The 27,231-nt window shown below is 42.2% G+C and overlaps 1 protein-coding gene across 1 annotated transcript; it reads right to left on the reverse strand.

The window, feature by feature from the left end:
* Nucleotides 1-2,764: 2,764 nt before the first annotated feature.
* dot1l (DOT1-like histone H3K79 methyltransferase) lies at nucleotides 2,765-25,438 on the reverse strand. The gene is given in 30 exon segments (XM_018667371.2): nucleotides 2,765-6,010; nucleotides 6,184-6,791; nucleotides 6,793-7,025; nucleotides 7,777-8,466; nucleotides 8,553-8,626; nucleotides 8,956-9,161; nucleotides 9,439-10,064; nucleotides 10,255-10,297; nucleotides 10,475-10,624; nucleotides 10,757-10,844; nucleotides 10,968-11,407; nucleotides 11,724-11,849; nucleotides 12,074-12,211; nucleotides 12,870-12,971; nucleotides 13,190-13,281; nucleotides 13,708-13,821; nucleotides 13,997-14,219; nucleotides 14,359-14,454; nucleotides 14,542-14,583; nucleotides 15,347-15,453; nucleotides 15,547-15,615; nucleotides 16,303-16,382; nucleotides 16,612-16,667; nucleotides 16,815-16,877; nucleotides 17,435-17,529; nucleotides 17,831-18,059; nucleotides 18,537-18,600; nucleotides 18,928-19,002; nucleotides 19,125-19,168; nucleotides 25,049-25,438. Coding segments are annotated over 29 exon segments (4,890 nt in total). The 5' UTR covers nucleotides 25,130-25,438; the 3' UTR covers nucleotides 2,765-6,010; nucleotides 6,184-6,347.
* Nucleotides 25,439-27,231: the final 1,793 nt, after the last annotated feature.

Below are 27,231 nucleotides of genomic sequence, written 5' to 3' on the forward strand. Positions count from 1 at the left end.
ACAGTTAGCTTAGCTTAGCATTAAGACCAGAAATGGAGGGAAAAACAGCTATCCTGGTTCTGTCCAATTAATGAATTATATCTTGAGTATCCAATCCATATTGTATTTGCAGCAGTGTCTCTTTTTTTGCAGGTTATGAGAAGTTTTGCACTTGATTTTTTTTTTTATTGCTTCTAACTATCCTGCGATGTGTTGATTTCATTGTTGACCTGTTCTTGGTCAGAATGTGACCGAGTTCTTCAAAACAACTAGATCATTCATGTTGACTGATGGACCAGCAGAGAAGGAGTAGAGTGCAGTAAATAAATCTTTGGATGAACTTCAAACAAGGTGATGATAAAGCAGCATGCAACAATATAATTCACAACATGTTAGACTAACGGATGTATACAATTGTATCTATTATTGCTGGGAATGTCGGATAAAAATCCTGCACACAAAGGGGAGCGGAGACATGAGATCTGATTCCTCTCAGAGTCGTTACTCCCATCACGAGTCTCACAGCTGCAGTCTTGTTTTGCAGACAGTCAAGGTCTCTGAGCTGTTCAGTGGCTGTGTATCCCAAGAGATAAATCCAAGGTTCACTCCTGAACATTAACAAATCCTCAGGGAGGAATGACAAGAATTATTCGGACGATTCTTCGAACGTTATCAACACAGTATCTGTAGGTACCACATCATCCTTGTGGTTGCTTAAGTATATCTATGCTGTGGGAATCAAAGCGTGCTATAATCTGGTGTAACTCTTCTAAGGACGTTTCTATATATTTCAATGTGAATTTAGCAGTCATCTTCATACTGTGAGCCACTATACTGGGCTGTCTCGACTCCACCAGTATCTAATGACTACAGGATCAGGTGAAAAGTTTCATCAAACCAACTCACTGGGAAGTTTTCTCTGAGGCATTACAGGCATTTTGGCACAAAAACTAGCACTCACTTCCCTGAATTGTGGTCCTGGGAGCTCTGGCTGTATGTGAAGGAAGTGAAACAGCAGCAGCACTCCATCACAAACAAGTAGGTTCAACGTGATCAGTGTCAAATATTCACTTCAGTTAAGTTTGATACAAATCAACAACACATCAACAAGGTGGAGACATTTTGTTGTTTTAAATATACTGACACTGTTTTTGACAAGTGCTGCCTTTTTGCTTCATCGCCATAGCTGGTGTTACTCACTAGTAAATTTCAAAATAAAACTATTCACTGATGTGTAAACTTCAGTATGATCTGCCAGTCTTCCATGAGGGGAAACAGAGTGGAATCAGACATAAATGCCACTACACAACAAAATTAATTCAAATATTATATGAAACATTTTTATTAATTATCATAAAACGCAGAAAAAAAACATTAATTCCATTTGTTTCATTATAACATCTTAGGATAAAAGCACCAACACCAAACAGTAACATTTTTTTTCCATGAAAACCCGGGGCCTTTTGGAAAGTAGGTTTGCCGTTATTGCACCTCAAACCTGCCCTGGCTTCACCAATCAGACATCACAATACGCATACTGTAGTTCATGCCTGTCCTTTTAATGTGAGTTTACCACACCCACAACTGATGGGAGAGGGGGGGAGGGGACCCCAACAAAAGGACGGTGAACCTCCTTCTTAGGAGACACAAATCTAGACAGAGGCATTTGTGAGATGAGGAAGATGCTGAAAGTCGTAGCCATTTCACAGCTTCTCGAGATCAGACTGACTCATAAAGCTTTATAAAGCTGGATTTCACTGGAGACGCTGGAGGTATGTGACAGTGAGAATGAATCTGAGGAGACCTGATGCTAATTTTACCTTGAAATACTCCTACTGAGGGGGCGTTTGTCCTGGTCCTGAGTTGAGTTAGAGAGGGACTTCGTCATGCCACAAGATGGTGGATAGGTTCTGTGACATGCAGTAGTTCAAAGAGAAATCATTTACATCATTACATCGTTTCAAGCAATGTGGGAAGTTCCTGAGTTAAGACCTTTGGCAGGATTTAGAGTAAACAGCCTCAACTGCAACGCTCTCACAGATTATCTACCAATAATGTACCAGGATGGAGTTATGCTGGAGAACTGCATAGAAGCTTTTAAGTTCAAATCACGCTCATGCACCAAAGGACTTGGATAACAGCACCTCATCCCTTTGACTGATTATACAAGTAGCTACAAAACTGTTTGAAATCTGCAATGACTGTAACTTTTGCAGTTTCCACAAACTATTCTCACCAGCACATACGCCGCACTGCCCTGACCAGGTTAGAGAGAAACCTCCGTGGGTTAGACTGGACCATCCAGAAAGCCGCCAGGCAAGCTTGTGTTGAGGATTATTAAACCATAAAACCCTGCAGCACAACAGGAGAAGAGTAGTATTTTAGTATCAATAGCTGCAATTTCCTTGTTTTAAGTGAAGGAGAGCACCGTGCTGTCTGTCTGACTAGTAGTATTAAAAACTGACAGGAATCTGAAGACACAGTTAAAAGCATAACATGTAACTGCAATTGTATCAAACACCAAGAATAAGAAAATCATAACAGCATCAACAATAATTACAAAGGACCTCTCAGTGCTGGTAACAAATGGATTCTATCGTCTATAATCATGTTCTAAAATGACGTTCTTCTTTTCACTTAAACACTCACAGGTGAAAAACACATTTGTGTTTTTCAGAGTGAGTGCAAAGGACTGGAGTTTACTATAAAGCTTTGATTATTAGTCTAATCTTCCCTTAGATATGCACTGGCAAGTGGGACAAAAAGCACACACGCACACACAAACTGAGCTTAAGTGTATTCCCACTATCACAGAAACAGAAAAAGCTTGGCTGCTGCTCTCACTCCCAACCAAGTGATGCACACGTACACCCTAACACAAGTGATTTACATCAGCATGTCTCACAGTATGCTTACAGTACAAGGGCAGGCCTAGTCAGTAAGACATCTACAGACAGACAGTGTGTGTAAAAGAGGCTGACACTTAGTTCTGTATGCACCAGTTAAAGTTTTCCGTTAGTAAAATCTGAATTGCCATTTTCTGGAAACAGAAGCACCATTTTTCCTGCAGAATCTGGGTTGGTATAAAAGAAGAAGAAAAATTAAAAAAGAGAGAAACAAAGAGGCAAAAACATCTGATAAAAGTGATAATAGTTCTAGTGCTGAAATCTAGTTGTGTTCAAGCCACAGCACCTCTGTGTGTTAAATGCACACAGCTTCTGAGTTTCTGGTTTCTGTGGTGTGTATATCACAAGGATACAGGTGCGGTTGTGTCGCCATGTTGTTTGGCGCCATCTGTTAAGGTCCGGTGGTGACAATGCTTCACTCTCCTTGGCTTCAAGCCTCCTGTTTAACAGGTTGAATTTAAGGGTCACAATGCCAGCACCAAAACACCCCTATTCACTTATATATATACTCATATATATAGACTGTATATAGATACATATTTTATATACCTTTCTGTTTATGATGGAGACATACAAGGAGAAACAAAAACTTATGTACAAAAACAGTGTGTCTTGTTCACTTACAGATGAGCAGCTCGCTATTGAGAGCAAAGCGGGCTGAGGCATGTTTAAAACAGCTGCGTGAGAAATGAACAGAGGCCCCTTATACCTGTTTACTCAGACTCTGAGCCAGCTGTTGCAGAGTAGTTTTATCGAACGGTGGTGTCTACAGTTGTACACTAGGCATTCAAAGAACCAGACAATAGCATATTAAATATGAGAAAGGAAATGCCAAAAAAGGCTTTACAAATGTCCCTGTGTACAGCACCAAGTATTCGATTTGTTTTTGATGTTTTCACTATAGAATAAATAAGATCAGGCACAGTCCAAATTTAGCACCATTGTTTTCAGACTGTGAGTCAAGTACACACACTATTGCATTCTACAATGTCAACACATTTCAGGATAAAAAAAAAAAAAAAGAGAAAAACAAATACAAAGGCAAATGGCGAGACTGACAGCATAAATATAATAATCTAAATTATACACAACTATACAGTTGGAGAATGAATCACATTCACAGTACAAACATTGTTTACAAAAAAAAACAAAAACAAATTACACAATAAAAAAGCAAACAAAAAGGTGTGAAAAGAGTCCAGTAGTTTGTTGTGGTTATGGTTAATTGTGTTTTTCCCAGTGTGTGAGGATTTGCATGCATGAGTGTGTATGTGTGCGCGTTGTTGTATTAACTAAATGCAGTATAATTCCACAAAACATGTGTCCATATTTGAGCCTTAACACATTTTGCCTAAACCTGCATTTCCCAACAGCAGAGATAAATATGAATACGTTTAGCTTAAGAAAAGTTTAAAAATTCCTGCTGTAAGAATATTTCTGCTGTGGCCCCACATAGTAGTGTGATTTTGCAAATTGACTGAAGAAGAAAATGTTAATAAATACAGAAATTAGTTAAATCTTTAAATCTGTGGTTTTACTGTCATTCTTTTACACCTGGATTCAGCTTCACTTGACAACAGTGCAGCCACAACACTCTACACTGACACTAACAGTGGGTTTCTACAAGAGAGTGGCTAACAATATCTACACAGAGCACCATCTCATTAAATGAATTTCATTGGGTCTTTTAAAAAAATATTAAAATGTACTCTCTCTGCTCAGCATTATTGGCAACCCTGGAAATGTTGCTAATTCACCATATTCCCAAAGTTAGAATATTGTATATGTAAGGACGTCACAATATACACTGATGGTCTTTCATACTCTTCATCATTCTGTCTTTTAGAGAATGTGAAATATGCCTTATTATTGTAACAAAATAACAAAAGGCTCCTTTTTGAGTAAACAAACTTTCACCGATATGTTTAATATCTGATATTAAAGGAGAAACACTGAACCACACCTCAAGAATTAATTTAATTTCTCAGAACGTGAATTTCAATGGTTTTGCTCCAGTTAGTAGCAGAGAAAGGAAGCGTTAGTTCTTAGCTTTATGTCAAAAAGGGCAGGCAGAAGAGTTTTTTGTGATCTTTCTACCACTTTGCTTTTAAGTAAAGAGACATAAAAGTGAATAACCCACAGTTTTCATTTTCTTCAAAATAAAAATATGGCAAATAATCAACCTAATCAGAGTTTATAGGGTGTCAACAATCCTGCCAGGGCTTGTACATTTTCTGCTACATGAGTAACTATCTTACTATCCAGTGTGACGTTAGACCAAAATATTAAGTTCCTCATCTTGTTTCATAGTCAAATATGCTGCAACAAACACTGAATTTCACTGAAGGAAGAAAACAGAGATAAGAGAGCACACATGCAGAGAGGAAAAGCTGCATGACATCTGAGCAGAGTTCAGTGAACTGGTCTGCGTGTGTGTTTGAGTGTGTGCACACACGCACTCGTAAGAAGTGAAACTTTGGAGGGAAAGTGACACCCGATGAGACTCAGCTCAAAAAAGCTGGACTGTGTGCTTCGATAGGTTGTTAATGTTACACAAAACCACTCAAAACTGATTATTTTGCAGAATCCTAATTGTTATAATGGTGACTAAGACAAAGAAACAACAAACTATCATTCTACTGAGCACCTTAATGTTAAACCAGACATGATAATTCAGTTCATTCAGTTCTGGGCAGCAGCCAGTACTGATTTCCATGTTATAAAATCTTCAGCATCTTGACTCACAACACTCAACACATAAACGTGACCAGTACCGATGAATTCTGCTCAAGGTGACCATAGTGGTGGTGGTAGTTAGTGTGTGAGTGAGCGTGTGTGTGTGTGTGTGTGTGTGTGTGTGTGTGTGTGTGTATGTGTGTGTGTGTGTGTGTGTGTGTGTGTGTGTGTGTATGTGTGTGTGTGTGTGTGTGTGTGTGTGTGTGTGTGTGTGTGTGTGTGTGTGTATGTGTACGTGTGTGTGCGAGAGATCCCAGTACAGAAGCCGGTCTTGGAGGCGGTTGGGTAGTGCAGACGTTTTGAAGCACCAGTGAGTGAGGAGAGTGCCTTGGTCCACACCTGGACATTTGCATAGTTTATTTAATGTTGAGGTAGTTTCCATCAATTACCTGGTGAATGAAAGAAGAAAGGGAAAAAAACATGAGTGATTCTCGGGCTGATAGATTCATCATGGAAATAAACACGAGTCAAAACAATATTAAATCCTGTCACTTGCAAAATCCATATTCATCATCCAACAGAGTTTTTATACTTTAAATCTAAAACCTGAGAATTGTCTTACCTTGTTCAATCAGAACAACAGCTTGTGGGAGCACAGGAAAACAGGTATCCTGTCTCTCTCACTCTCTACCAGTCTCTCTCTCCCTCTCTCCACCCTCTGATTGCCCTTTCCCTTCCCCTCGCCATCCTCACCCACCCTCCCCCCTTTCCCCTCACCCCCAAACCCTATCTAGGCCGGGAGCCAGGGAGCTGGGAGGCGATGTAGGTGCCATGCATGCTCTGAGTCCTCCACATGCTCCCGCCACCACCGGAACTGGTGGCTGGTGGTGGTGGAGGGGGCAGCCGGGGGGAGTAGTGCACTGCGAACGGACGAGACGAGGAGGAGGTTGACAGAGAGGAAGAGGAGAGGGAGGGAGTAGCGGCGGCGGCAGCAGCAGCAGAGATAGAAGCAGAGGAGGCAGAAGTGGAGGAGGAGGAGATGGAGAGAGAGAGGGAGAGGGATGACTGTGCTCTCTGGTGGTGGAGAGAGGAGTGTGACAGACGGGAGGAGTGGAGGGAGTCTGATCGAGAGGATGGTGGGGGGGCATCAGAGTGCGTGGGTACTGAGGAGGAGGGGACGCTGTGCAGGGGCGGCGGAGGAGGCAGGGAGAGCGTGGGGGGAGAAGGGGCTGTGCAGGACCGACTGTGTGCGGCTGTGCTGAGCCTGGGAGAGGGAAAGGGGAAGAGGTGAGGACACTGAAGCCAGGCGTGTGGAGGCTGGTTGGGGGGTAGTGTGCTGCTGGGTTTGCGAGGAGGTAGAGGAAGAGGAAGAGAGACTGAGCAGAGAGCTGAGGCCTCCAGAGGTGGGCAGCGTTGCCCCAAACTGATGGGAGGACACTGAGGGAACCACGTGGTGAAATATACCTGCAAATTATATAGCAGAAAATGGAGGGAGGGGTAGGGCAACAGAGTGGAGACGGGGTGGGGGAGAGAGAGCAGATAATAGTAGCAAGGAGCAAGGGGGGGGACAAAAAGAGAAGCAAGGACTGAGCCAGGTTGTGCATAGCGCCAAGCAAGTCTTAGACAAGCACACAAAAAGCAAACTGAGTCAGTCCACTGTCACTGTAGTCTGATGAAACCAAATCAATGTGGCCAATTTAGAATCACAGTTTTTAACATTCATTTCATTTTAAAATTAATTTCTTGGTTGATTTATTCTTACAAGTGAACTGACTCTGACATACAACTCCAACAGATACACCCACAGAAAATGAGAAATAAGTGATAAGTTAAAAAACATTATTAATTCACAGTCAATCACAGATTTCAAGACAGATGACTTGTTCAGATTTTTTCTATTTTTAGTATTTTTGTTAAGCATTAATTCTACTAAAAAAGCAACATTTTCCAAGGGTGTTTCCAACTGCAGCACTCAAGCAGCCAGTCCATGTCGAAGCAAGGCAGCACAGATAGTCAGTCAGTCAGTCAAACTGCCAGACTGAGACAGACAGAACAACTGCAGCACTGGGCCTCTACTTACCTGACTCCATTACCAAGTCAATTCCATACAACTATTCTTTATCAAGTTGACCCCAGGCTAAGACTAACACCTCACTCTGACTGTACAACAATCCAAGGCAAAACTTTACACAATCACTTTATCAGTGGTGCTCACCTCCAGCCGCTCCCCCTGCCAGCCCAGCACTGGAAAAGCTTCCCAGGGCTGAATGTCCGTTGACGAGTCGTGGGGTCCCACTCACCGTGGATCCGCCTGTCTGCGCCCCAAACAAGGACTGTAAGACTGAGGTCCCTCCAAGTGGGAACTGAGACCCCAGGTACTGTCCTACAGATGACCCTGTCGTTGAGGAAACTGCTACAGGACTGCCTCCCACCTTACCACTCAGAATCCCCCCACCGCTACTGGCAGCAGCAGAGATGAAGAGGTTCTGACTGGCCAGACTGCTGCTCGTCTTCAGCTCCCAGTCACGAGGGGCCTTCTGTTTCTGGGGAGCCTGGCGTTGGTCTGACCCGCTGCCTCCCTGGACCCCACCACCGCCACTGCCTCCACCTCGGGTCCCTGCCTCCTGACTGAGGAAGGGATTTGGGGTCATGTAGCTGGATGACTCTCCATCGCTCCCTTTTCTCACCTGCTGATGCTGTTGTTTGTGGTCAGAATCTGAGTCTGTGCCCCGGCTCGACCCCCCCATTCCGAATGGAGAGCCCCCCTGCCTCAGGTCGGAGTTGGGTTGCTTGGGGTCAGAAATAGGTGAAAAGGTAGATTTCCACTTGCTGGTAGAGGACAAGGAGGATGAAGAGGAGGCCTCACTGCCTGTGCTGTTTCCGCTGCTACTAGCAGATTTTCTACCTGATGGTGGAGGAGAAGATGATCAGTTGTCATCATGAAGTGGAAGTGTTTTACTTTAGCTTGACTCAAACATTTTCCTATCTTACCTCTTTCACCATCCCCTAATCTACCAGGGCCATCTCTGCTTTCCAACGATATAGTGGCAATTTTTCTTTCAATTCTAGAGGAAAACAACAATGATCAATCAAAACAAACAAAGTCACAGGTGGAAATAAAATGTGTGTGAGCACTAGAAAAACTGCAGGAGTTGATGTAATCAAATGACATGATGCTCTATTATTTTAATTAAAACATCAGACTAAATTACAGTAGTGAATTTCAGTAAAAGCAAGGAAAATGCTGTAATCCCCTTGTTACTAAGCAACAACTAAGAATACTAGACTAGAAAAAGAAAACTTGCCTGCAACTTTGGCAGAGACCTTACAACAAGAGCAGCTTAGCAGATACATTGTTGTTATTCATATCCTCATGTTACAGTGACTGTATTACCGTGAACTAGAGCTATCAGCAGGGTATCCTGAATCCTCGTCATCAGAGCTGGGGGCTGAGGAGTAACGACCTGTGCCATTGAGCTCCAGAGGGCGCTCTCTCTTCAAGATGGGAGGCTGGTCCAGGTCAGGCCCGCTGGGGCTGCGGCTTGATTGTTCTGGGGAGGAGATGGCAGAAATCTCCAAAGGCTGGTTGATGTTGTTAACCTGTTGGGACAAAGGACATACAAAATGCAATTTCATTGAACTCATTCAAAGAGAAATCCAGGTGTAAATGCACCAAAGATCCATTGGTGACAGACATAAGAAACACATCTGTAAAGTTTCATTATTTATGTTAGTGACTAATAGTATTATTGCTCTGCATGGTCCAATACTCATTATGCAACTTCATATAATCATATTACAAATTGGCATCTTACAAATCAATATAGTATTGAATTGTTCCCTGCTGGTTTCCACCTCAATACTTTTGGTGACTCACCATGGAGTTAATGTTGAGTGGCGATCCTGAGGAGTGGTTGTTGGAGCTGAGCCCGGGGAATGACCTCCTCTTTGGGGATCCACTGGCTGTGATAGCCCCCGCAGAGCTGCGTTTCCTTCTCCCCCGCTTGCGTCCTTCTTGAGAGCCAACGCTGTGAGAGGAATGTGATGACAATGTATGTGTGGGTGTGTGAGTGTGCTGTGAGCCAGGGGACTGGTGGTGATGGTTTCCATGGTTACTGTGGTATCCCTGCTTGGCTGAGTTGCCAGTGTGATGGTGGAGGCGTGATCCTCCGGCTGCGCTGCCTCCACTGCCTGACGAAGAGGAAGACGAGGATGAAGAGGAGGAGGAGGAGAAGAAGATTCTCCTCCGCAGTTCACTGTCGTGGGGCTCGGTGTCGGATTCGCCCCCCTGGCGGTCTTGTCCGTCTTCTGGAAGAATTCTCGGGGGTCCGTCTGCATACTGGAGAACCCCTCCAGTGCTGAGTGGAGGGCTCTGGATGGGACCTCCTCTGCCTATTGGTCCTGTCAGAGGAGTGCTGCTGTGTGGAGGAGGTGATGAAGAAGCACCATTATGATCCTCAAGGTGGGGACCTCCATTCATCAGCCCTGAACTGGATGAATATCCTGAGGAAAGACCAGTTATCAAGTCCAGAACAAAACAGATTTAATACACCTAATTAGCCACATCTTATTCATTAATGTGAGATGAGAATGTGGTGAAGAAAATTATAATGTATCCTTCTAAGGTAATAATATATATAATATAATATAATATGTGAACAACAGATTGAGTGGTAGAGGGGGTAATCCTTACCATTGGTCTGGCCTGACTGGGAGACAGGACTCGGGGTACTTCTCTGAAATAATGAGCACAAAGAATCACAAAGTGTGTAAAACTTGAAAACTTTTGGAGTCCAGGTGAAACAACATCTTTCTTGCTTATGTATCTGAATATAGACCATTATATCTATTGTGCTGTTATGTGTCCTGCTATAGTAACTATAGCAAATAAAAACTGTTATGAGGGGACTCACCAGTCTCTCAGCACGACTGGGTAGCACCACACTGGCCAATGGGATGCTGACTGGTAGTTTACTTGGATGGACAGTGCTCAGTGGGATGCTGATTGGAAGGCTTGTAATGCTGTTGTCACCCTGAACAGACGGACTCCTCTCCTTACAACCCTTAAACAGAGAGTGAGGGGAAATGTGTGAACTGTGAGAGAACCAAAGACTGCAACAAAGTCAGAAGATTGCAAGCTTCAAAAGAGATCAAAAGTGCAAGTTCACAGACAGCAAAGAAAGATTAATATTTACCCTCTCTGAATTTTTTTGTACATCAGTTGCATTGGGAGAGGGGCAGTTCTGTTTGGCCCCAAGTGGAGAGTTAACTCCACCCAAATCCCTGAAAATTAAGAAAAATTTAGTTTTTACTAGTGAATTGGCTATTGCTTTCGGGAGCAACTTGAAGACCTTCAAAACAAAAAAGTTAATTATTGAAAACTGGGAGATTTTAGTGCCTACCAACCTGTGTGTGGTCAGCCCCGGACCTCTCAAGTGAGCAGAGGCAGTGGGATCCTGGTTAAGGTGCCTCCGCAAGGCAATCTTGGCGGGGGAGAATCGTGTGTAATCTGGAAGAGCGTAGGAGGAGCCTTGCTGCCTCTGCCGAGCATCAGGAGTTGCAGGCACGATCTCGTGGTCAGGAGAGATGGGCAGGTAGCGAGACAGAAGCTCCCCCTTGGTATTGCCCCGGTCAAAACAGGGTGAGCTGGTGCCATTGATGGAAAGCTCTGGGCTGACACCATTGAGGGCTGGGGCTGAAGACAGGCCAAGTTTAGAGGAGTCCATGTCTGTGGAAGAGCGTGATTCCAGGCTCTTTCTGTATGGGGAGCCCTCACAGGGGCTGTAGGATTTGAGCTGAAGCAGCTCCTGCTGCCTTTGACTCTTCTCCAGTTCCACAATACTGATCTGCAAACAGACACCAGGGGGAGCCATTACACAATAAAACAAGCATTCAGCAACAATGTTGACATGTCTGGGAAAAATGTTTGGTTCCTGAACATATTTCATTGTTTCATTATCACATTTTATTCATAGTTTAGGTGACAAGTTCAATTCGCTTAAATATCTCTGAAGAGCCAGTGGGACAGATGAAAGGGGAGCAGTGGGTGGTAGGAAGAAGCCAGAGAACACAGTGAGTATGGAGGAAAGTAACAGAGGAAGGAGAGAGAGACTCAAGCATTTGAAAATGGATCCAGACAGAATGATGAGATGGACTGTGTACCTGGAGCTCCAAGCAGTGTCTCTGTTTCTCAGAGATTTGTCTGCGCAGTGCCTGCTTCTCCTTCAACAAACTTTCCAGACACAAAGAGCCCCAATCCAACTTCAGCTCCTCACATCGAGACTTCAGCTAGAAAACAAACATACACATGTGCTGCTATTTATTTGCTTTTCATTGCCAAAGTGGAGAACACTCTATTAAAGTGAAACATTTTAACACTGCTAGCCTGTATACTAAAAACTAAAGCTGAACTTGGACTTCAACCTCCAAGACACAGGTGTGAACCACTGGGGATGATGCTGGAATAACAGGCTGGCGGTTGTGACAATAGCAACAGGGCTCTGAGGTCTCACCAGTAGCAGGCTGTGGTCTCTCAGCAAGGCCATGTCTCTCTCAAGCTGCTTAGTCTGCTCTTTTAACTGGCGGTTATGAGCTGATATCTCCTTCTGTGCCTGCAGCAGGTCCTCCACAGTCAGGGCTTTCACTCCCAGCTGGTCACCACACACAAATACACACACACAGATACACACAATGCCATAGATCAGCTACAAGCACATAATGCCTACAGAGCAATTTAATGTCACTGAAACTCCAGTGTTTGCTGACCTCCAGTGGCTAAAGTTGTCAACTCTGCTGCAGTAACACAGACTTGTATTCAGGGGTGTGATCACTGCAACCTGACATTACTCAGGTTACAGTGATCACACCCTGGTTACAGCTTTCAACAGAGTCTGATCACACCCAACAGAGATGCTAGGTGTAGACTCAAGCACTACAGACTTGAAACTTATAACCACAGGAGCCTGCTGTAACACTGCAACACAATGCTACATGACAACTCCACAGAGGATTCTGCAGATAGAAATACATATGCACGTATATAAATGGAATGAGATTCATGTTTTTCATCAAAATAGCTGTATTTGAGCTCTACATGTTAATACACATGCTAGGCTTGGTGATGCAAACCATGCAGTCTGTATATCCCTTAATTATTAAACTGCTTCATAATACATGCTACTTTAGAAGCATGGATCACGAACAAGACAGGAGATAGAAAACAAGTGGTGCAAATATCCGAATGTTAATATTAAATAATTTATATTAATGCTGTTGACTGTGTCTTTACATTAAAGTGATAGCTCCTACCTCATCTAGTTTGGTCTGAAAGAGACCTTTGATCTTGTCCTTGTGAGACTGGCAGACTGAATGGAGCTGCTCTGCCTGCCCTGACAGGTCCCTGTGTTTTTGCTGGAGACAGAGAGGAAAACAAGAATACAGGTAAGAGGATGGACAAAAAGGCAATTACAGTTACATCTTTAAACTTACTTTTTAGGGTAGACAGAAATTAGAAATGTACTTGAACACGGGCAGCTTAATATGTGCTGTCATGATTTGGTAGTAAAATCTTCAATGGAAATTGCAGCAGCAGCAAATCAGTAGTAGTGTGTGATGACCAAACTTATTACCTTCTCCTGCTCTAAAAGCTGCTGCAGGTTGGAGCGGTACTGAGGAGTCTTCATGTAGGCCATAAACTGGAGGTATTGAACTTTGATGTTATCTGTGAAAAGATGCAAGAAACCAGAAACAGGGGATACATGCATACATTAGTTAGGCTGTCTGAATTATTGAACTAAGACAAACTGGTATGAAGTATTACACCACTTTCTTATACCATTGAACACAGTGATTCAGGACAAAATCAAGTTAATGAGAGTTATCTGACCACACTTGGTGACTCCCCTTCTGACCTATTATTTGCAAATTCCACTCCTCTTAATTTCTGAGGATACTTGAACAATTTGTACCTGTGGAGACTGTGTTAATCTCTGGTAAAGAGATCACATTTTCAATGCTGTTTGCATATAGTAAAGCTTAACTGTAACACTGCAGCCTCCAGTTTCAATCAAGTGTAATTAAAAACTGTATCTTGTATACCTGACAACAACTTAAAGTATAAAAGATAAAACAGACTGAATCAGCTCACCTAACAGTTGTTGCAGACCAGGAGGAGTCGGGCTCAGCAGCAGATGACTAGAGGGATAGTGCTGGACCTTGGGAGGTAGCTGGTAGAAGGGACTCTGAGGTGGCCGGTATGCATCTGTACACACAACATGCATATTTATGTTAAAGTCAATGAAGCATACATTATTGAAGACATTAGTCTCTCCTGCAATATGAGCTTCAGCTTATGCTTTCCATGACTGGTCTATTATGGTGAAAGAGATGGACAGCATGTTATGTCTGTATGCGAATGTGTGTGTGTGCGCTCTGACCCTGAGGGGGTGCTGCAGAGAGGGTCTTGGCGTGCAGCAGATCCAGCGCGCTCTGATTCTTCTTGTTTTTCTTCTCAGCAGCTGGGGCAGCTTTCTTGGGTCGACCACGCTTCTTGTTGTTCAGCTTGCGACCTTTGGACAGGAGTCGGGCTCTTCGCGGTTTGGCAGATGGCTTGACCACTGTCACCAAACTAGGACGCTCCTCCTCACCACAGGAGTCCTGCTGTAATACGTGTAGGCACCCACATATACATTTACACAAAGAGCACAGAAGAATCTCCTCGCTGATTGAGGTGCAAACTGGCACACAATATAGAAAAACTGAATTCACTCAAAGTCTGGTAAATCTGTGCATGGCCTACCTTGGTTTGTTCTTTCGGTTTTGTGGGCGTGGTGCTATTGCTTTTACTGTCCTTTGTGTCCTTCTGCTGACGTCGCCTAGCTGCCTCTTGCTCCTCCTGACACAAGATGAGCCATTTTAATTATTTAATGTACGAAAGAAATACAGTGATGCTGTCAATACATTGAGGCATACCATGACTTACCCTGAGTTTAGGATTTTTGAGACTAGCAAAATAGTTTTCAAGCTGAAAAAAGACAAGAAAATATTAGACATCACTCTTGATTAATATACCAGAAAGTTTTCATTTATCATTTTCACAAGTGATTACTGTTGTCACAATCCCAAGATAAACAGTAGAAGTACAGCATTCTCTTTGCAAAGTAATCCACCATGAACGTGTGCTTGCACGTATGTGATTAGCAACCACAGTGTCTTGGTGGATAACATTACACTGTGGCAAAAGTTGAGCGTGGCCAAACTTTTCTGTGTGATAACCCTGCTTTTTTCACCAGAGGTGCAATGACTCCCCCGCTGCACTGCTAGAATGGAGAATGGGGGATGAGGGGGCTGCAATTTCTATAAGCAGAGTCTGAGTCGATCTGCATGCAGCTTAACTCAGGCTTGCTTATCCAAAAGCCATTCTCTGAAAGGTACAAAAATAGAGCCAAATCCCTACTGGGACATGGACACTATTACTGCTGTGGTAGCATTTTAAGAAGTTTCACCACCCTCCACTGGGTAAAAATATACAACTAAATCATAAAGAGTGAGTAGAGGAAGGTCAGTCTGACTGACTACTCATTTAGACAACACCAGCTGTTATAATGGCAGCCTATCTCTTGAGCTGAGGTTACCAGTTGTCTCTAATGTATACCATGGGCAGTCTTTTACTGTTTTACTATTTTCTTCCAAAGATCTTCTCTGCCAGAAATTATGGCCTCTGCACTTGGGTCCTGCTCTAATCATTGGTTACAGGAAGAGTGATGAAGAAAATTTTCAGGGCTTACTATGGTGCGGTCTATGGTATGCAGGTAGTAGGAAACTGGTTTTCCAGTCCAGGACACGGAGCCCCTCAGTGGAGACAGCTCCACCACACGCATTATTGTGCCAATATCTGTGGGACAGAGAAGAAAACATGCATGTCAAACACAAATCAAAGGAAGCTTTGTACAAAAAAAATCTGTTGTTCAATAACTATGGTACTTACCACTCAAGTTTCGACTGTTTATTCTAAAATTTAAAGGTGCAAAAGGTTTGGAGGATACAATTTTCCCACCTGCAAATAAAAAAACAACAAACAGACCAAATAAATATAAACTTTTTCTTTCTGATAAATTCTAGATGCTATACACTGGATATACAGAGTAGCCCCTACAGCTCACTACATGAAGCAAATAGCAAATATGAAACACAATCGCTTCCCCAATTAGACACAGTAGAGTATAAGACACATTATACATATTGACATGCTTAGAATTTAAAACCAAGAGGCAAGTGAGATAGTAGGCCTGTGAGGTCAAAAGTCAAGTGTCAAGAGTTGACACAGTGGCGACTGAACCATCAGCCATTGTTATTTTAATCACCAAAGAGAACAGCTGAATAAATACTTTTCCATGGAGCCAAGGCGTCATTCCTAGTACTACCAACACGAACCTTTGATGTTTTCTTAACAAACTTGAAAGCTCTGTTGTCATGAGTAAAGGCTATTAACACCTGCTTTTATTTGTCAGCCTTTTTTAAGATCACTCAAGAGGCCTCATAAAAGTCTACAACTTGTTGCTGATCATAAACCAACTGCTCTACAAACACTATGGAATGAAAATGTCATTGCCATAAAAAGTGCTGATGTTTAGTTACAAAAAATGACTGAACCATTTTTTTAATTCTCTAGACTACAGAGCCTTAATATAATCCACAAGGTGTGATCACAAAATAATTTAGTGGTTAGCTGAAAAATACTAACCTTCCTTCATGTTAGCAAAGCGCTCCTTCAGCTGGTGATCTACCTCTGGACCAAAGGCAAAGTTATTCACAAAAATAATACTGGAAGACAGACAAAAAGGGACGATTTAGATCTACCGTTGTCAGTGAAAAAATTATTAAACATGTGAGTATAAAGTTTTGAGAGAAGAATATGTTATAGCAAACACGTGAGATATAAATATTGTAGTGCTGTATATGATGCTCTTTATCTGCATGACCACAGTTAAACCTGGTCATCCAACCTGATGTTAATCGTTTTTGTGTCACATGACTAGGTTTGGTATACCACCTTGTGTTAGCGATCCTTTCTTTCCATTCTTCAGAGAGAAAATCACCTCTCTCCAACTGGAAAAAAACAGTAAATAAATAAATAAACAGAGTTAGGGTAAAAATACCCTTGGGTCTGCCAAATACCCAATACCTAAAATATTTTAAAGTGTGAACTATGAAAAGTCTTATTCAGAGTAAATGCCACACTGAGAGTCAACTTACTGTGTACTCCCCATGTTTCTTCCCATACCATTTCATCCACTTCTTAAATTCCTTATCCATGGTCTGAAAGAGACAATGTAACATATAACAATAACAGTAATATTTTCAAAAAACAAACAGCTCTGCTGTGTGTGTTCCACGGGCTGTTCCAGAAAAAAGGATTATCAACTTAACTAGAGCCCTTAAGTGAGATTTTGAGTTGGATATGCAGCTGTTTAGGTTAACTGAAGTTAGGCTTTTAACATTTAAGGATACATTCAGACTAAGAATAGACCCTTGTGCTGTTGTGCCGTGGGGCTATTCTTAGACATGCTTATTCCACGCTGGTATGGGTGTGTTGCTACAGGGAATCAGTGAGAAAATTTAATACTAATGAGGAAACCAGTTTGAGGGCTGATCAGACAAAGACACCACACAGCGGAAACACTTTTTGCCAGAACTGTCTGTGGTGGCAACTGTACTATGCCAACACATTACTTCTGCAGTCATTTTACTACAATGACTGCAGAAGCTTTTTTTTGACACAGTGCCGTTATTGGAATGAATGTGGATTTATTCTCGCTTCTCTCTGCTTCCTTTTTGGAATATCCTCTGTCCCTGTGAGATTTTTATGTAGTTACCTCTGCATAGGTAGCTGGAATGTCTGCTTTCTCTACGCCATAGTAGTGTTTACAGTTGGTTGCTGCTGCAACCTGCAGCACCACCTGCCCCACTCCTGCAAATAAGAAACAATTGAAAAAGTCAATTACAGGTTCATATCTTATACCAGACATATAAAGACACCCAGGCTATCAGTCTTGCTGCCTACACAAGCATCCTGACCAACTCATAGATCTCTATGCATCTTTCTTGTCTTTTAAAAATTAAAACCTTATAATTTCCTCATCATTATTTGTTTATCAAAATCTATTCCCACTACACTACTAGTCTACAATTAACTTAACTAATAGCATATCTGAAACAACATTTTAAGGACTTTCTGAAACCTGGATGCCCCAAAACAACAACAAACTAACCACTGCCGAGGTCAACAAAGGTGTCATCTTCCATCATTTCCATCTCGTCAATGATCTGAGCCACCAGGTCAAAAGAGGTCTCTCCGTACACCTCAGGGGAGAACGGCTCATAGTTGTTCAGCTTCTCTGGGTCGGTCACTGAGTGGTTGTACACCTGCTGCAGGATGTGTCTCAGCAGCCCATTAGAAGGACGCTTGTTCAGCTTCATGGGCTGGGTGGTCCCTTTCCACTGTAAGATTGGATTTTCATTTTTTTATATATTTATTCACTAGCATTCATAAAGCAAGACAATAGTGGCCTCTCCCATATATCACTGTGAGGACTGTATTATCAACTAGCACTGGCCATTTAAAGATGTACCGGTATCAGTATTTGTTCCAAATACTAATGAATGCAAAAACAATAAAATGTAAAATGTATGATGTATGATGTAAATGCAAAATTCAAGAATTGACTGTTTTTTAGACACAAACAGAGTAGACTAGGAGAGCATTGGTTCTTAAGAAGTATCTTGATTAATAACTAAAACAAAAAACAGGTAAATACATGTACATATACAGGCGAGTATTTGTCATAAATTCATGGCACAAATTCAGCCCCAGGAATACGCTCCAAATACACAGACACAGTGTTTTCCACTTGACTAATGTTTTCACTTTCATTGCTCCTACACAACACTGAAAAACCTTAACGCATATGAACTCACAAGCTGGTGAATGCTGTCAATGGCCCTGTTGTATTTGTCACAAAGTCTCTGCATACTCTCGAAGCTGTGACAATAACAAGACACAAAATCAATGCCATCATTTTGTACAAGAGGAAATCCAACTTCCTGATCCAATATCTATTTTAGTGTTGCATTCACATGAACAAATTTCACCTTAATGTAACTAATCTTTTTACTTTTCAGTTATATTTTTGGCCTAAGAAAACCAATTTAGGACAATTAGAAAACAAAGACTTGTATTTAGACATACAAAAAGGTTCAGCTGTTAACATGGTTGGATGAAAGTATTGACACATTAACTGTCTTGTTCTTTCAGTATGACGTGTCATGTTTTTTTTTTCAGTGTCAGTGACAGTGCCCCTGGACTCACCTTTTGGTGTCATAGTCAATGAGTACGTAGTTTTCCATTGCCAGTTTGAGGTCTGGGATCTCCTCACACACCCACCTAGAGAAAGTACACACATTAAATTGTCACTAGATCACACACCTATCTTACTAACTTACTGTCTGTGTGAATGTGGGAGTGTACATGAGCTGAGTCATAGGGTGGAAGCTAAGGTCACTTACCGAATGGTCTCGATGATTTCATGAGCAGCATCATGGTGTTTATCCTGAAAACAGAGAGAGGAGACATGTTAAATGTTCAATTCAATAGCACCACAAATTGCAGCCTACAAAAATGACCATAAAGTTTAATCATCGCCTCTAAAAAAGGGTCTCAATAAAAACAGGTCATTATAGCTTTCCTGACAGTGGGATTTATTGTGGGACTGCTTCATCAGACTGCACTGGTTTCAGCTAGGTGTACCTAATACACTGGAAACTGAGTGTGGAAAGCATTAACAGTGCGTATAATCCTTTAAAATACAGAAAAGCCAGGTATGACTATACAGAAAAAGAAAATGATCAAGAGTTACAACCCATAAACTAGCTGTCTGCATGTGCTTTCGTATTTCTACTATCTTTTTTACAATTTGGGGAATATATGTCATTTAGGTTTAGTGTTGACTTAATTCAGTAATTAATAAATACAAATGTTAGTTGTCAGGAGGGTGAGGTTCAGGTGGGGGACGTTCCCCAAGATGTGGTCGAAGCTCAAAGGAGAGAGACAGTAATTTTCTTAAAGTTGTCAAGATAAAAGAGAAGACATAAAACTGAGGGCAGTGACTCAAGGGCAACAAGATCATCTGAACAACCTGGGACATTACCTGGGGGAAACACAACTCAAGCCAGATTTTCCTCATCAGACCCACATATGACCCTATCCCAAGTCCAAGAGACAACCAAGAAAGAGCAGGTATTGTGACAGATTTTTTTTTCCTTTAAGTCTATTCTCTTTCAGCTTGTCTGTATTTTCTGTGTGGACACTTGCTGAATAAGAAAATACAGACTAACTGAACTTAAAAGGTTCTGAATTAAAAGAAGAAAACTCCTTCACAAGACCTCAACACAGGGCTGAAGTTCCCACCAGAGATCACCACATCCTCTCTTAGACCAGACATCACCCTATGGTCTACCTCTGCCTGGGCTGTATTAATGATAGAGCTGACTGTCCTGTGGGAAGAAAAAGTGAGGGCGGCCTTCAAGGGGAGGAAGGACAAATACAGAGTGCTGACAGCAGAAAAGTAGGGTGGAGGGATGGAAGAGGAGGCAGAGGAAGGGAGTTTCTGGCTCTGGCTAAGACGGAGGGACAAAGTGTGGGGTCCTAAGGGTCAGCTGCAGGGGGTGGCAGAGAGACGTGCCTGCTGCTGCACCACCACCTGGGGATGTACCGAGAATAATGGAGCAAAACATCTGAGAAAGGTGGCTCTTGGCTGCAGTTGACCCAAAGACACTGTTGAAGGTGCGTCAAATAGCAATGCCCAGCAGGTGGTTAACGCTGATAACTTAGGGTCAAAGCGTTCTTGAAAATCTCTGCTATCACGGTAAAGAGAAATGTCTCAAATAAGAAACTGATATGATAGCACAGGATGTTATATTGCAGATTATCTGAATAACAATTTCTATTCTTGCTATATGTATCATACAATTTATGGTGAGCAAAGCTGAATGAAAACTATATATTAATTTAAAACACAGGCACAGTGACATTACTTAATCACAGCTTAATCTTACAATGAACACAACATCTATTAAAACATCTAACAGCCAACGCAGACACAACTGTGCGCCCCACCAGTGTCACTGAGTGCTGTTTTAACTACTCAGAAACTCTAAATGTTTACAGCACACACTGTACATTCTGAATTAAACAGTCTCTTAACCATAGCAGTCTACTACACCAGCCTGTATGCTCACAAAGTTGGCAGTGTCTGTATCAAAGCAACGGTGTGCAGACACAGCAATCGGACCTGAGTATATGTATAAAATTCTTTAGAACAGTCCGTGTGGTTTTAAGGTGGCTTTATGAGACACATCTTAAATCAGGATTAGATACTTATTATAAACACAACAAGTCCATAATGTGGTGGAACCTGAGGAGTAGATAAAAGGTAACACAAAAACTTTAATGTGATAGGGACTTAGAGAAAGGGGGGGTATAGGCTTTCTTCTTTGTTGCAATAATGCAAACTTGAGCTCCAGCAGTGAAATAATCTCTACGGGCATTTTCTTTGCAACTGTAAAAATGCTCTTGGACACAAAATTATAAAGAGTGCCCTGAAATCCTACTCTGTCTTGCAGTGCTTGTTTGCACTGACAGACAGCATTCATCTGAAGTTAAATTAAGCTTAATTTCACCTGGAGTAACTCTAACCCTCCTTCAGGAAATCAGTTCAATTAATTCAATACTTGGCTAAATCAGATCATTGTAAACGATGTCTGAGAAAACCAATTTTAGTAACTCTGGTATAACTGGCACTTTAAAGTAGAACAAAGCTTAATAAAATTAGATAAGATGAAGTTTATTGATCCCGTGCAGGGAATCTATGGTTAGTAATCTTAGCTGGAGTGCACTGAGCAGCTCTGTGGGAGTAATAGGACTCAAGTTACACCCAGAGCGCAGCCAGCCTGAGCCTGTTGCCTGAGCTGACCCACTGACCCACTTTCTGTCTCCTGCTCCAGCACATTGCCAAGGAGAGCCTCTGGTGGAGCGAAAGAAAAGAGGGAAAGTAAGAGAGGAGGAGAAATCAGAGGGTAAAGAGAAAAGAGGGTAAAAGCAAAGAAAGTGAAAGCGAGAAGTGGTAGAAACTGGGGAGAGTGAGGGGGGCCAGAGAGAGGGGGGAAGCCTGGTATTTGTCAGCTGTTTGAGGCCTGGCAGAGCAGCCGCAGCTAACAGCTCACAGCTCACAGCCTCCCGGCTTCCCGCTCAATATTGCCCGCCACTACTACGCAAACTTCCGCCTAAGCTCAAACATGCATGCGCACACACTCAAATATGCATGGTAACACAGGAAATCTCCTTCTATTTCTGTCAGCACAGTGTTCCGGTTGCAACTATATTATCAAGCTAACTGCTAGCAGAACTACTAATAAGCAGCATGAGCTACAAATCTTCTTGAACATACAGCAGGCACAACAGATTTGACACACCATGTTCCACTAAATAGGGAGGTTATACAAGGTGTGTGAGTGTATGAAAGAGACAGTGTGAGAGAGTGAATGAGATGTCGGAGGGGGGAGGTCACCTGCTCAGACAAAGACGGCACACAGCAACACCAGCACAGGGCTGCTGCTAAAAATAAACACTGTCTGAAAGCGAGAGTCAGACAAAAAGAACAGGAGACCCTCCTCTCTCCCCACTGTGGGTACAACTGACGCATGTGTGACTCCTCCTCTGAAAACCACCTCTTCAGTCAATCTCTCCTAACATCAGTGTGACGCATCGTGGGTGTTGGGGTTTTACGCCACACAGTGCTCCACTACGTACACCTCAGCAGCCATGAGAACAAATGACTAAGGCAGGCGTGCCGCTTTTACACTTGTAGTACTCTTACTTACCACAAAATACAGGTAATTCTCTTGGTGACAAACCAACTGACAGAGCATCAGTATCTAAAACAAGATACTAGTGCTTGCTGATCTTTTCTGTCATTTAAACAGAGAGGATTTGTGGGACATACATACAAACATACTGCAATCTAGAGGTGTCTTGATATGTCCATTTGTTTTATCTTGACAGATAAGCACAGCAGGTCACATGTTGACGACAATGAGAGACTACAGCTCAACTGACCTGCAATGGCTGGCTGCTTGGCCGTAACACAGAAACACTGTACATTAAAATCACTTTGATTAAAAACAATGGCAAGACTGCAAAAATGACAGTTACTTTGTTATTCCATGCTGCAACAACACTGAATCCATGATATATTCTTAAGACAACGCTTATTTTACTACAGTAATTACAGCCTTGTGAATAAGTACACAAGTACACAGGTGAGCACAAACCCAAAGACACTCAACAGTACTTAAGCAGCAGTGTCTTTGAAATGCTATGTAGGGCTGGTTAGTGCCCACTACCCAGAACCAGATGGACAAAGAGCTGCACCACACCAGAGGTGCTCTTCATATGGAAGCATTTACAGATGCACAGATGTGGGGATTTAGTGAGAGACGGGGAGGAACGCAGACCAAACACAGAATGGAACACACAACCAAAGAGAGACAGCCTATTTTTATGGACTTGGTTCTAACAGCATGCATTATATTGCAACAGCCTGTACAACAGCCATGTTGTGTGTATCAAAACACAGACAGCACTGTGTTCATGCTCTGTGGGTGAGATAAGCAATCTTAATGCTCAGTGGGAGTGAAGAATGAATCTACATGGAGTGGGATCTGCTGCTACCAGCAAGCAGTTCAACTAGGCTAAAAACTGATCATTAAACGTGACTGGGGGAAAAAAACATTTGAGCACACATACTGGCATGTGTTTTTGAATTCTATTAATATAGCATTGCTGAACAGGAGCAGTCGCTTCTATCCTCCTCCCTGTAGAGTTGACCATATGGACATGAGAGGAAGGGAGAAGAGAGAGGAAGTCTTTCCCCTTTGAAAACTGGAGGAGAGCACGGCATGAATAAGCTCCATATTGCAGAACTCCACATGCAGGACCATCAGCTGTTTCTAATTCAGTGCATGACAGCTAGTCCCAGCATAATAACTATCATGCAGGTCAACAGTATATTAAAATGTTGACATGCTTGTTCTCGTGTTTAATCTCACAGACCATAACATAAGGAAATGGGTGAGGCTATAAATGCGGGAGGAGGGGGGGGGGGCTGTGAGTGTTATCAGACTTTGGCCTGGTGTAAAGGCAGGGTCAACTCTGTCAGCCAAAGCAGAGAGGAGCGGCTGATTACATCAACTGACTCTGACTCAATGACTTGAAACCCTTTCAGTTCATATTATGATGATGGGATAAACAGACTACAAGATGGAAATAAAATAACCAGACTGCCAGACTTGGTACAATGTGGGTGGAGAGGAGATGTACAGCAAGACCCCACAGACATTCTGAGAATTTTTTATTTTTTTTTCAGTCAGCACCGACTGTCTCACCGCAATTACTATAAATGAGAGACTCAGTTTAAACTAACTCAAAGACCACAGAGCTCGCAACCGCTTCCCTTTCCGTTTATCTCCAATGAGTCAACTGCGATCAGACGCTGACGTGCTGACAGCACGCTTCATGGAAATACAACTAGGAGCAAGCAAGTTTGACTATCACTGCCTTGAGCACGCATAGATCGGGGGCTCGGTGGATGTATAGAGTTCAAACTACCAAACATTCCCAGCTGGTCTCAATCACAAGGATGTCATGAGATAACAAAACACAGAAAGCACTCGAGGAATGCAATGCTGCCATTCACACGCGTGCAGCATCGAGAAACACAGACTTCACAGGGTTCACACACACACACACACACACACACACACACACACACACACACACACACACACACACGTCTTGTTCATATCTCTATATCGCTATGTGCTCTTTGCGATCGTTTGCCGGTATCAGATGGTGGATCCGAGCAGAGAAAAACAGGTATTACCCATTTCTGTACGACTTTAGTCTACTTACATGGGTTTCAGCAGGAACATACAGGATCAAAACCCAGACACTCTGTGCAAAAATGAGTAACGGGCACACTGAGATGATACTAGGTGTAAAAGGTGTCTGTTTTTCAGTCGTTCCAGTCTAAAAACACTTTTTATTGCCGGTTGTCAGTGTCTGGTTTAGTTGTACTTATCGCTACTTTGCAACGTTGCTCTGTTCAAATGTACCAGAGTGTATGTTACCAATTTTATTGGAATGATTTTCGGTAGCACAGGTAAAAAAAAAACAAGCCAAATATCTCATCAGTCACTATAGCTGGCTGATACACCATGTCTATCACCATCCCGACCAGTATGACCTGATTCCCCGGACGAGCGTGCCATGGCTCCCTCAGCTAGCCAATGTTAGCAAAGAGCTAGCTAACAAAGACAAAACAGAGACAAAATCTCAATCTATAACCAGATCGTTTTTAAGGTTTAACACTTACGTATACTGGTAATGGCCACGGATAGCCAGCAGGTTCTGCTCCAACCGGTGATTTGAGCTTGAGCTCCAGCTTTTCTCCCATTCTACACTTCACGGCGGTTTGGCTGTGATGGATAGCTAGCGAGCTAGTAACTGCTCTCTGTTAGCCAGCTGGTCGGTTAGCGAGCGAGCTACAACGTGAACATTTTGTGAGAAAAAAACGTTGAAACGCGTAATATAAAAAAAACGTCGACGCTCGTTACGTGGTAAACACACACACAATACGGTCAAGTGTAAAAACGTATCTGACTCGGCTCTATATTTTGAATAAAATTCCTTTTTATGTCCACTGGCAATAACACCTCGTCCGTATCGCCGCCATCTTGCCGGCATGAATAAATATGGCAGGGGGCCACTGGTAGCAGAGGGGACACAGACGTCACCGAGGGGACCGTGATCGCAAGCGCGTGGGCCAACAACAGCGAGCACGAGCGAGCACCCGTCCCACGGCGCGTGACAGCATAACATAATCACAGCTCAGTACATGCATATTTGTACAGAGCTTCACGATAACAATATAAATGTGTTCTATTTTAAGCCCTGATGAAAGACTACTGAACAAAACGATTTGCTGTATTAAAACAGTAGCTTTGACTTAACAGCAGTTGATTAATATTAGATTAAATTAACATCAGATTTTCACGGACAAACGGAAACGTTTCTATCGTTGATTAAGCATTATTAAGACTGTTAATCATACTATCTTCCACTCTATTATTACTTTTTGTCACTGTCAGGTTACATACAACACTTTTTTAGACAATGACAATTTTAATTCTATAATATATATGATATTGCTATTAATATGTATATGTTACATCATATTAATCATGTAATATAAACAATCAGAGTCAAAATGATCGGAATCTGGCTAAATAGATGCATAGTTCTTCAAATTTTAAAGCACTGTTACAAATGAGCCACACCTGAAATTATTATTAATGTATCAGAACATGGAGCACATCTGTACAGCTGGTGCTGTTTTCCAGCTTCCAAACACTTGTGTAAAATATATGTAGAATTGTTCTTTGAATTTTAATTAATCCCCAAGAACACATTTCTCTCTTTCAGCAAAGTGTTTTTGTTTTTTTTTTCATTCATGATGAATGCTATAGTCACTTAACCACTATATACAGCACAGGGCTTCTGGTGCACCTATATAGAATGCACAAGCACCTGTGTGACAAGTAAAAAAATGTCTGCTGTGAGAAAGATGCATATGGGACGCACAGAGAGAAAACTGGGGCTGCATGTAGTTTCTCTCTGCTCTGGTTTCAGGTATTGAGAAGGACTTCAATAAAAGTGATTTTCTTGATGTTTTTTTCATAATCATCTGTTGTCAGAGGATGACACAGTTATGAATACTGAATTCAAAATGATGCACTTGTATTCCCTCACTAAAGAGAGAGATGGAGAGAGATAATAAATATGTGTGATATTGGTAGACCTGAATCTGGCTCAATGGCCCTTGACCAATTGAAGTCCTATATGAAGACAACTTTGTCACTACAGCATTTATAGACAAACGTTGTTCAAGAAGTCTTACACTTTTGTGCCATTGATCTGAGAGAGTTTAATGGACAAAAGTCTATAAACAAAATAAATAAACAATAAATGCTCAACAATAGCTGAACAATCGTTACACGCATATATATGTCGCAGTCATTACTTGAACACAACTGCAGGGCCGTGAAGTATCCACAATGAATGATGATTTGTATTGTATCCTGCGGTTGAGGGTAGGGATGGGTTATTATGTGGTCGAATCACTATGTCATTTTGATGTTCAGTTTGCCCGCCTATCTATTGTGCCTTCCAGCACAATAACACGTTTGGTGCAAAAAACTTTTATGCAACAAAAGCCAAACAGGACCATCAAACCAGCTGTTTTCTAATAACATTTTAGCTTTAAGCATTTGAATGAAAGAATAAGAAATTAAATGCAAGGATAAGTGGACAGATGATACAACAGAGTGATGTGTTGACAGCTCAAGTAGAGTGGAAAGAGAAATGTCCTCAGCTCATTCACAGAAAAGTTGGCTGATTCAGCTTGGCAATCTACAACAGAGCCAGCATTGTTTAGAGGGATGTTTGGTCATTTGCAGTATGAATGTGACCTGAGGTTATATTTCAAAAGGTTGGTCC

Source organism: Lates calcarifer, linkage group LG17 (assembly GCF_001640805.2).
Source record: "Lates calcarifer isolate ASB-BC8 linkage group LG17, TLL_Latcal_v3, whole genome shotgun sequence".
Taxonomy (NCBI): Eukaryota; Metazoa; Chordata; class Actinopteri; family Centropomidae; genus Lates; species Lates calcarifer.